The sequence below is a fragment of the Halyomorpha halys genome, unplaced genomic scaffold (genome assembly GCF_000696795.3).
Source record: "Halyomorpha halys isolate HHAL.00 unplaced genomic scaffold, Hhal_1.1 Scaffold539.1, whole genome shotgun sequence".
Taxonomy (NCBI): Eukaryota; Metazoa; Arthropoda; class Insecta; order Hemiptera; family Pentatomidae; genus Halyomorpha; species Halyomorpha halys.
In genome coordinates this window covers 202,553-214,840 of record NW_027113761.1, presented here as the reverse complement: position 1 = coordinate 214,840, position 12,288 = coordinate 202,553, and the positions used below count along the sequence as shown (strand labels likewise).

General features: G+C 40.0%; 1 protein-coding gene across 5 annotated transcripts in view; it reads left to right on the top strand.

The window, feature by feature from the left end:
• Positions 1 to 12,288, top strand: part of Mctp (multiple C2 domain and transmembrane region protein) — a 371,452-nt gene that overhangs the window by 180,144 nt on the left and 179,020 nt on the right. For all 5 annotated transcript variants that reach the window (XM_067051105.1, XM_014425858.2, XM_014425857.2 and 2 more), the window contains one exon: positions 10,917 to 11,028. In XM_067051105.1, coding sequence (XP_066907206.1) covers positions 10,917 to 11,028 — 112 coding nt within the window. The remainder of the gene's footprint in view (positions 1 to 10,916; positions 11,029 to 12,288) is intronic.

Here is a 12,288-nt window from a genome sequence, read left to right as displayed (position 1 = left end):
TCACTCTCTCTCTGTCTGTCTGTCTCTTTCCCTCCCTCCCTCTCTCCCTCTCTCTCTCTCCCTCCCTCTGGTATGAACAAATTAATATTCGATATTTTTACCTCAAGAAACCCTAAAAGACGATTTTTTAGAGCAACAGAAAAATAATTTTTTTAAAAAAAGGAAGAAAACCGGGTGCGGTAAAAAAAAAAAAAACTCAAATAGTCATAGAACTATTTAATATGAATAAACGTTTTTATATTTCATAAATTTGATGATATCTTACATCTAATTCTATTAAAAAACCTATCCATAATTTGTATTTAATAAAAATCATGTGCGAACATTTAAAGTGAGGCATTTGCAAAAAATAAAAAAGCGGTTATATAATTGATTAAAGCACTCCGCGTGTTTTTTCGTGTAATGCTAAGAATCGACTTTAGTAATATAAAATTTTTTGTAACATGTTGAATTAATATTATAATTAAATTTTAATAAATTATTTTGGCTTCAGTTTAATTTATTATTATTTGATTAGTTTCAAAGAGATGCTATCCGTGAGGTCGTCCTTAGAGTTAGAAATTTCAAAGTAATGAGATTGGTACAATCGAAATAATTTAAGTAACAACTTTTGACATGATGTTACTACTTCGTAACAAATTAAGATCAGAAAGAATATGAGTTTTAGAAATTATTTTATGGCGTATCTTTAAAACTTGTAGCACATCAAAATCCCTTTTTTAATATATTTTTGATTTATTATCGATTTCTTATTCATTTGATGGAATCAAATAAAGCAACATTCTTAGGAACTTTAGGTAGTGTCATACACGAATGTACGTCAGAGCAATATTAAACTAAAACTGAAATAAATCTTTGTATACAAAATAAAAGCATTCTTCTTGTGGGACATCAAGACGCCACGATTATTGATCACGGTAAGCTAACAGGAAGCCTGATGGTGCCGATAATTCGGAGGGTAGGCCTTCTATGACATTTTAATGTGTAATTATATAGTTGATAATTTATTTGATTTTTCTTTATTAAATAATATAAAAAAAAAGTTTAAACATTCGAAAATAATTTTCTTTACATATTGATCGAAATCAGTTCCGCCAAATGATAGGAATAGAAATGAGTTTCACACTATAAACCAATATTGCGGGAATATTTATGAATGAACTATTAAAAAATATAATGAATGCCAAACAAAATAAAATCAAAATTAATAATGTAATTATTTTTTTAAAAATTACAAATCTGTATTTATACAAATCTACATCCATTACTACGGATTGGATAAATAAATGAAATTTTCAGTGATAATTTATTAAACTTTTTTCAAGTCATCCACATCACATGAAAATGATTATTATTAACAATTTCATAAATAAAGTAATAAAAATAATAAATAAATCAAAAGGACGAATAAAGAGGAAGCTATTTATTAAATATTTCTTAGCGAACTTAATTTTTTTTATTTTATTACCAATTTAATTATTTACAATTTTTACACTAATACTAAAACCACGAATCATATAAATTATTTAGTATTCAGTTGGAGGAAGGATCTTGCCCATCATCTCCATGAGCATAGTCTCCATGTTCATCATTTGGTCCATGCGGGCGCATAGCTGTTCCATGGCTGGCATGCTAGAGGCACTGGTACCGGGGCGGGCTGGGTCGACGGCTGTTGTGGCTTCTGGGCTGGGCCCATCAGTTCAGAGAAGGTGACGTCGTTTTGGATCCTCCTGCTGGGTGTCTGTCTTCTGGGCTGCGCTGCTGGTGGTGCTGGGACTTCCCTCTTGGTCCTCCTCTTCCCCAGAAGGTTCACCCGCACAGGGCACTCCTTAGAGGGCCCTTCCTTGTTGCATGTGGTACATTTGGGTGGCCTTGTCAAAGTGCATTGGGTTAATTCATGGTTCTCGGAGGACCTAGGGCATATCACAGTGCGGCTGCGATAGCGTACTGTTTGCCCATATTGTTTCCACTGCCTGCACTGGATTGGGCAGCCGTCTTCACTGAAGGGGGATACCCGGAAGCGAACATAGTCGATGGATCCAAGCTTCATAATGTCCGATATTCTGACGTGGTGTTCCGTCACAAGTTGTAGTAGCTCTGTTTCTTTTCGTTGGCCACTCGGTTGGGTCTTTGTCAGTCGCCGAATCAGTTTGAACCCCGGGAGATTTTCCTGGAAGTTACTGGCGACTGCTTGGCGGTCAGTCCCCAAGTCAAATCCGTATTGTACCCACATTTTGGACCTCTTCGTCCCTCGTGGGGCGAATGTGTGAAACTGGATTAGTCCAGTTTTCTTCATGAGCTCGCTGACCTGTTTGTGGATATTTTCTAGTGAGGAATTATTAATGGTGAATTTTCTAATTCCTATGATCGCCAGTATTTCTTTTACTGTCTGTTACGCCATGGCAGGAGCAATGATAATTGGAGATGGACGTCTCGCCTCGGGCTGCTGCTGGGGGAGGGTTGCAAGTCCAGCTGGAAAATGTCCCATTTGTTGTTGACCGGAGTGGGATTAGCCACTGAGATGTCTACGTTGCGCCTCTCTCTGTACGGGTGGTTGGCCTGGGGCACAAGTTTCCACCCTTCCTCGAGTACCCTCTTCGCTCCTTTGTTCACGGGGAGATCTGCCATGCGCACTCTTCAATTCCGAGGTTATCCTGGTCGGAAGACAGGGGACACATCAGATCAACGCCACTGCCTCCTGCAACTGCCATGTCGTAGTGGTGATTTCGGTACCCGGCCAGAGCAAGGCTGCCCTGGTATGGAGGTACAGCGGTATAGCGGTGATAAATGGAGACTGGTGTTCCACTCTGTTCGCCAGACTGTGTCCAACTGTCTGGGTCTCTCCACTGTGATATTTTTCGTACCCTCCTAAAATTTAAATTAGTTTCTTATGTGTACATATAGTGAGGTGTGCCATATGTACAGCTGGCTTTTGTGATACCTTTAGGCATTATAAGGTAGGAGAAAGTCTTAATTAAGGATGTAGGCTTGATTGGCTTACGTCAGTAGATTATTGGAGCGGGGAGGGGCCGTTCCGCTATTGGTATGATGACAAAAATTTAGACTTCAGACTTTAAGAGTCTGAAGTCCTTCCCTCGTCGCGGACGTCGACTAAGGGAACAGTGCTCTGCCTCCTCCCAGGTCTTGGTGGAGGGGCGATTTCTCTAAAAAGTAGGTTACAGCGGGCCTTCAAACCATCAAAGAACTTGATGTGTCGTCGGCCTATATACTCCGGCAGAGTGGGAAGTTGGAGCTCTTCTAGGGTGACACTGTTCCTGGCCCTCTGGAGCGTGGTTCCCCGGACTATCTTACGGAGTATAGATCTTTGGAAGCCCTGTAATCGTGTGAGTGTTGTCTTGAAGAGGTGTCTCATGAGTGGGGCACCGTGGAACAATGTGGGTCTTATCACTGATTTGTAAATTTGGAGTTTCAGGCCTAACGAGAGTTGAGGAGATGTGACCAAGTGGTGCAGCCTATAGGATTTGAGTCAGGCTATCTTGAGTCTCTCTTTGGCGTGATGAGAGAAAGTGAGATGATAGTCTAGTGTCAAGCCAAGGTAGAGGATGGAGTTGGAGATTTTCCGACCCTGTTGGTCTACTACAAATCTCTAGGGCAGGCTACTCTTTTTACCTTTCTAAAAGGACATAACTATTCCGTCTGTCTTAGCTGAGTTCACCCATATGCCATCTTTCTACAGGGCGCCCACTATGGTGGCAGAAGCCTCCTGGGCAAGGGCGAGAGCCCGTTTAAGACTGTAGCTGGAGGCGTAGACCCCTATGTCATCAGCGTAGGCTGCAACCACTGCTTCCATATGTTCTATAGGCACAATCGACGCCATGAAGATTACAAAGAGCAACGGTCCCAGAACTGAGCTCTGAGGTACTCCGCAGGTGGTGGGGGCTGGAGGAGAGAGGTCTTCGCCGACTCGTACCACGAACGATCTACCAGTAAGGTAGCTTCTTAGCAGTCGGCAGAGGGTGGCAAGAAACCTGAATTTCTCCAGCCGCTGGAGTGGGAGCGGGTTTGAGACACTGTCAAATGCCTGGCTGCAGTCCAGGGGAATGAAGGCCGTTGCTCGATTCTTCTTCATTTGCTCGATGGTGAACGACTGGAGTTTCGCGAGATGATATTCATAGGAGACACCCCGCAGAAAGCCGGTTTGGTTTGGTGGTATGATGGCCTCAGCTAAGCAATGGTCCATGAGATGGTGGTGGACCAGCCTCTCAAAGATTTTGCTGATGTGTGGGAGGAGTCTGATTGGGCAATAATGCTTAGGTAGGTTCCCTTTCTTCCCCCGCTTAAGGAGTGGCACCACTATTGCTTGCTTGCAGGCTGTGGGGAAGTACGATAGATGTTCAGGAGAAACGCTCTACCTTTCCTTGAGAGCATTTTCATCAGTACGTAAGGGATTCCATCACTGCCTGACGCTTTATTACCTTTAGTGCAGCGTAGAGCCGATTCCAGCTGGTGATAAGTGGAGAAGATTACCGCATCATTGAGATCACTGGACTGCCAGGTTGTGGTGTGGGAGCATTGATCGTCAGCTCAGCATCCCGAGCAACGTAGCTAGAGGCCAAAAGATCTGCCTGTTCTTCGGGTATCATGAGATTGCCACCTTTAGTCAGGTGGACCATCCTCCGTGAGTTCGAACCAGCTTACAGAATTGACGGTGGTCGTCATGAGTTCTTGTAAGCTGTTCCTGCCCGAGAGAGGTCTTCCAGGCACTCATGAGATTCGCTATCTGGAGTGTCATCGCATTGATGGCCGACTTTAATCTGTAATCATGCGTCCTTACGTAGATGTTGCGGAGGTTGTTGCGCTGCATTGGTCAGGGCAATAACATGCTTCGGAGGCTTCCTGATTTAATTGGGAAAAAGTTGAAAACTTCGGGATGGTCATGTCTGCTGCATCCTGGATGGTCGATGTGAGAAGCTCCACTGCCTAGTCCACCTCATCTGGTGTACGACATGGAACTATCGAAGGTATCATTACTTCAACCCATGACCTATGTCCTTTCCAGTCCGCTTTTTGAAAGAGGTAATTACTCGCTGGAGGTCTTGCAGGAGTGCCTTCAAACGTGTAAGTCACGGGCCTGTGATCTGATCGGTCGTAGGGGAGTGCATTGCAATCCGTGACTATATAGCCGTTTCTGGTCAGGAGTAGGCCAATCGTTGAAGTCCATATGGAGCGGGCCCCATGTCGGAAAGTATGAACCCCTGGGTGAAAAAGGGCAAGCCTGGTCTTAGAGATGTATGTGCCCAGTGGATTGCGACTGCTACATAACCAGGCGGTGTGTCGGGCGTTGAGGTCCCCAAGTACATCATATCGACTCGTCGCTTGGGCATGTTGCAACAACAGTTTGATGGAGGTGAGCACAGTCCGCGGTCTTCTAAATGTGTAGCGGTGTTTCAGATGCACATCTACCGTGACTATGTGTGTTCCGGTAGTAGCTTCCACTGGGTTAGGAATAATCCTCGACGGGATATCCTTTCTGACCAGGATCAAGACACCTTCACGGGCCCCGGGTGAACAATCCTCTCGGTATGTAGTATACCCGTGAAAATATATCCAGGACGAGGCAGTAAGCATCGTGTCCGTCAGTGCCACCATAGCTGGTCTATGTTCCTGTAGAAGAATCTCAATCTAACCCTGCTTTGATGAGAGGCCTTTGATGTTATGATTCACAGCAAGTTGAGTAGGTATGTTAGCGGTCCAATATTCTACCCATCATGTCAATAAGCCTGGTTACCATACTCAGCATCCGGTCCATGCGTAAGCACAGTTGTTCGATGGCATTGTTGGAGGGAGCGGCAATCATCGAGGCAGGCTGAGCTGTGGTGGGAGTTGCTGATGTGATGTCGCGGGCGGGGATCCTCCCATTAATTCTGAGTAGGATAACCCATTTCTTACTAGTTTACTGGGCATCCTGAGTGGCGCTGGTGTGATTACTGGTACTTGTTGAGCCTGTTCCCTCTTGGCCCGGCTTTTCTTGAGGAGCTCCTGTCGAATAGGACACTTTTTGGAAGTGGCTGTGTGGCCAACCTTGCCATCGCACAATGCGTATTGAGGCGGTCCCCTCGCCGAGCACTCGTTGAGCATGTGAGGGCCTCCACACTGTGGGGATACACTCTGCCTGCCGCAGTAAGCCATGGTGTGACCATACCGGAGGCACTTTCTACACTGAGCAGGGCATCCATCATCTTTGAAGATGCTCACCCTGTAGCGTACATAATCGATACATACTGGGATCGATTGGAAGGCAGTGAGGTTGACTGTGTGGTCAGTTATGACTTGAATAAGGTCTGTATTGTATCTAAAACCATCTTCATAGATCCTGGTGAGCCGGCGGGCCATTTTGAATCCTGGCAGTTGGCGGCGTTGTACTTCAATGATTTCCTCAATAGGATGCTCAACTTCAAATCCATAGCTTCGTCCCCCGGGAGGCCGGTGATATAATTATAGGTGGCGGCCTCTTTGGTGCTGAAGTGGCAGTTCGAGGAGCAGTGACGGGTCTTGCATCCAGATCCTGGTCAGGATTGGCACCCCTAAATCGTGGTGTGGGAGACAGGTTGTTCCCTGCTCCTAAAGGATTGCTTCTTCGGCACTTTTAGCCATGAACCATTTCCACTATTTTCTCCATCGCTATCCGGTCAATTACGTTTAAGTAATCGTGGGTCAGCAGGAGGGCCATCATAAACAGTCATCAAATCGTCTTCGGAGTCACTTAGTACTGAAGGGCTCCTATGCGCAGAGCCAACCATGTTTATGGGTGAATGATGCGGCGCAGGGCTGGTTACGGGCTCAGCGGACGGGCACTGCTGGCAGGCACAGCGGTCGGACACTACTGAACGGGCACAGCGGACTGGCAATGCAGGACAGGCACTATGGGCGGACACTGCTGAGAGCACAGCGGGCGAGCGCTGCTGAACGGCCAATAGGGGCGGGCACTGGGCAACGGACACTGAATCAGCACTGAACTAGTAGGGTGCGGATCGTAGCGAGGACACCAACCGAGAGCACTTAACACGACCAATGACGGGCACAGACTGATGTATGTTCAACTGTGTTCCTCCTGCCCTTTTTGCTTATTTTCTCCCCTCTCCTTCTGACTCCTCCTTCTTTTGATTTCTGTTCTTTGATTGGGTTTCGCTATGTTCAGAGGGGGTGAGAAGGTCCAATGACCTTCGGCGAAAGTCGGTCTTTTTCCTACCTTTCATGTTTAAATTAAGGCGGCTTACTGTATTTTCCCTGAGGTTTTTGGAGTGGCCCCGTGTGAGATAAGAGGTGTTTATTTGTCTTCAATTAAGGCGGCATTTTTCTTTAACACTCGCTGTATTTTCCCCGAGGTGTTTAAAGTGGTCACGTGTAAGATAAGGGCTGTTTATTTGTTTATCTCTGCCTACACGGTCAATCGTCCCCAGGGGGTGCATACCCTCTGTTATCTATATATCTCAGTACATTTCTTTAGATGTTTCGCCGACGGGTTTCTGCTTAGGTCCGGCGGTAGCTGATGCCTCCCATTACATATCAATAATAACTCTTTAATTGCATCCCAAACTCATCAATCTTATATCACAGCTCTCGAAGAATGGTGTCGTAATTGAAGGATTAAAATAAATTCCAACAAATCCCATCAAATTACCTTTACCCTACGTCGTAAACCTACTGACTGCCCTACAGTATACTTCAATTATGTTGCCCTTACCCCTGTTGAACAGATCCGCTACCTTGGACTACATTTGGACAAACGACTAACCTGGAATCCTCACACAAGACTGAAAAGACAGGAAACTGCACGTCGATTTCGACTATTACAGCACTTACTAGAAAAATGGTCCAAACTTCCAATTCATTACAAAAGACTGATTTACATGACAATGATAAGGCCTATCTGGACATACGGCGTTGAGCTCTGGAGCTCCACTAAACCTTCGAATTCCTCTCGTATCCAATCCTTACAATCCAAAATCCTTCGTAAAATCCTAAATTCTCCCTACTTTGTCACAAATAAAATCATCCACAAAGACCTTAATGTTCCATTTGTAACCGATCTAGCCCGAACCAGATATCTATCCTTCCATTACAAACTCCCTAACCACTCAAATCAATTAATTTCTAATCTTGCTTTCTCTTTTATTCCGGACAATCCTTCGAGTCGTCTGAAAAGAAGATGGCCTCGAGACCTTATGTTGTAGAAATGCTTTTAGAGTGCTACCATCAACACTTTTGAAGCCTGGTGAGATGAAATTAGCAACACATGTTTCTCATTTGATCATTTAACATGTAATCAACTAATCACATATATAATCCATTATATGTTCCACTACATTATCTATAATCAGAAAATAAAATATGATTAATTTTTAGTTATTTTAAAGTTAAAAAAAAAAATACCAATGTTGACGACTTGTTTCTGTTATTATTAGGCAATATTTATTCCATAGGACTTATCAATTTATGGAGTCATCTGCTTGGAATTTTCTTTTTGGGATGAGGTTCATTAACACTTTTTGACCTTGATAATAAAAAACTTGCAATATGTTTTTTTTATTTCGTCATTTAACATGTAATGAATCAATAACGTATTATGTATTTCTCTACTTAGTATATATTATGAGGGAATAAATATGATGAATTATTAGTTATGTAAAAGTAAAAAAACTTGCCAGTGTTGATGATTTCTTTCTGGTATTGTATCATTTGAGCATTTAACATGTAATCGATCAATCACATATATAATCCATTATATATTCCACCGTATTATCTATTATAAGGCAATATGATGAATTTCTAGTTATTTATAAGTAAAAAAAAAAAGAAATACCAATATTGATGACTGGTTTCTGTTATTATAAGGAAATATTTATTTCAATTTAATTTTCCTTTGTTATATTACAAATAAATAAAATTATAAGAATACAGCCAACTCCCAACTTTTTTATTCGACTTATTCAATTTATGGAGTCATCTGCTAGTAGTTTTTTTTTTTTTGGGATGAGGTTCATCAACACTTTTTAAACTTGCTGAGATGAAATTGGCAATACGTGTTTCTCATTTAACATGTAATTAATAAATAACATATATATTCCATTATATAATCCACCACAGTATCTATTATGAGGTTCTAAAATATGATGAATTTTTAGTTATTTAAAAGTAAAAAAAAAAACTTACCAATGTTGACAATTCGTTTCTGTTATTGTAAGACAATATTTATTTTGATCAAATTTTCCTCGGGGAAATAAAAAATAAGTAAAATTATAAGAAAACATCACGCGGAAATTGCTACACATAAAGTCCATGCGGGGGTCAATTTCGTGGTTGGCCGAATTCCCTGGAGCGCATTTGTCTTGCTTGTTTTTGGTCTCCGTTCCATCCTTCGGCTTTTTAATTTCGTGCCATCCCGTAGAAGGTCAAACACAACAAAACAGTATGGAACAAGTAACAGATAATAATATTTATAAAGAAAGGTATATTTTTTAGATTCGAATAGCTGAATTGATTTTACATAATGGATAACCGATTATTCAATTTTTCGAATCCAATATCCGGTAACATCAAAAAGTTTAAATTTATCTTTGATAATTATTTGACTAAAAATTTGACTCAAAATTATTTGGATTAAAAAATCGAATATTTTATTGAAAGTTAATGTTATCTTTGAAAAATTATGTCTGCCGAACCTAGCCACAAAATATGAAGAAAAACATTGTCTGGTTAGTCGTTATTCACTGTGACGAAGACTTATTTAGGTTTGATTTGCTTGGTTAGGTGTCATAAAATTTTATGAATTTATTCTATGGCAAAATGTTAAAAATGTATTTTAAATGAATTTGGGTGCATTCGTTTAAAATGACAACTCTTTATTATTTCTTTTCTTTAATTACGGGTTCGAAACGGATTCCAAAAAAAAAAACAACAAAAGTTGTTCGACTAATTGGCGATCCGTCACAGAGTATTATTCGTATAACGACTATATTATTGTTATCCGACTGGAAGTTTATTTGAATAATGCCTGACTCTGATATGAATGTGTCGATGTGCGCGTGTGTAAGTGCATGTATCAAGCAGAAAACAAACGTCGTCTAATACTGTCTAACATTGTCTGATATAGAAATGCGATATCTTTCTGTTGTTTAATTGTTTATTTATTTATTTTTAACATATCTCTTGTTAGAATTTAAATAATAATTAAAACAGAAACTTTTATAATTAACTCTAAATCTTTAATTATTATTTAATGAAGTCATCTGTAATTATTATTGTCCTAAAGCCATTTAGTAGTACGAGCAAACCCTCTTCAAGAAATGTACCAAGTAAAGGTGCTCTTCACAAAAACATACATGCAGTTGTATTTTCAACCATCTTTGGTGAAGTCTAAAAAATGTATTGATATGTGTGTAATATGTTGACCACAACATCCTTCTTACCAAACTACGAAATCTTCCTCTATCCAACAGTGCTTTGCTCTGGTTTTAATCCTTCCCAGTATATAGTGGTTTCAGACAAACCTCCATCAATGACTCGATCCCTCAGCCGTGGTGTCCCTCAGGGTTCATCGCTATCCCCCACTCTTATCGCTATCTACATCAATGACCTTCCCCTTATCAAACATTCTCAATACCATTTGTACGCTGATGGTTTCCAAATTTACCTTTCCTTCCCACCTTCTCACCTATTAGTTGCCACGGAGAAGCTTCAAGAAGGCTAGAATTCTGTTAATTATTTTATCTTTTTAAATTCAAATTATTTTGATTTTATGACGTTTCATAATTCATTTTTATTTTGTATTTTACTCTAAGGCTCTAAAGCCTAATTTTGACGCCTGTATATTATTCTAAAGGGATCAATCCCAGAATAAATAAAGATTATTATTATTATTATTATTATTATATAGGTAATTTTTATTGTTTCAGTCGGTTGAGGAGAAGAAAAGACGTAGAGAATCGGCTCTCCGACAGCATGCATTTTATCAACTCAGGGTTCAACTCCATAGGGGAAAGAATCTCATAGCTAAGGACAAGGGTGGTGAGTTTTATTCATTTTTTTTTTTTGCTTTCAGATTATTCATTGTTTTTTTTGTTTTTGGATCCGTTTTAACTTATTTATTCCTTCAAATTATTTCTTTTAACCTATTTATTCATTTAAGTCTTACTCCCTCCTTCGTGATTGTGTGTCCAAAAAGTTATTTGTATGTGATCCATTTCCGATTTCTCCCGTGAAAGATTTAAGCCGAACTCCCTCATCCTCTGGAATAAGCTCCTCAAATGTTGCACGTGTTCCACCTCGGACTTACTGAATACCAGCAGGTCATCCATATAAGCCTTAGTAGTCCTATTGTTTAAAATATAATATTAAAAGTACAAAATCATTGTAGGGATTTCGTTACTCGACCTAATAATGCTGCTATAGTCGCATGGAATTTTTTGGTTCTTCAATACCATTACATTTCTCTCAATATTATTCCTTCATCAACCTAAGGGTTCAATGACGTGAAAATGCTGTAGTTCTTTTTAAGAAACTTCGTGAAATGTATTGGTATGTGATTAATAAATTTTAGGTTTAAGAATCAAGTTACTTATCCTTTCATCGATATTACATAGAAAACAGATAACCATCAATGTTTCTTCTTAGAGCGAACTCGGGATCAAAAGGGTCTGTTGGATGATGGGATGTCAGGTCATATTTACTCTTCGGTCCGTCATTTTATTTTCTCAGTATTCGGTCTGCCTCTGAGGATATTTTTGTCTACTATTTCTCCTCAACATAACAGAAGAAAATATTCCTCAGTTTCATCATTGTCAATTACCGCTATATATTTCCCTTGACTGCAAATTTTATCTAACAGCTTGATAATTTTTTATACTTTCTATTTGTTTCATGAGACAAAAATGGATGTGAAATATCATAACGCTATTTATCACAAAAGTTGTCAAAATAACACTTACAATTAGTGCAATCTAACTTAATTCTCTTGTATCTGATAATATATCTTTAACAAATTTTCATAAAGTAATATTTGAACATTTTCCAATCCTTCTGCTCAATAAGTGCATCTAAATTGATGCAAATTTAGAGCCACATATCAACTGGTAAGGATATTTAAGATCTCTGAAAAATTCTGGTAACATATTAGCTAAAGATATTCTTAGTCCAAGTATGTAGGTTTATATAATTATTGAAGTAACAATTTAAAAAATAAATATACATTATGTATTTTCTTTCTAAGTGACTGCATATAGAAGTGATATATTTCGTGGAAATGAAATAATTTTGTTAAATAAAAAA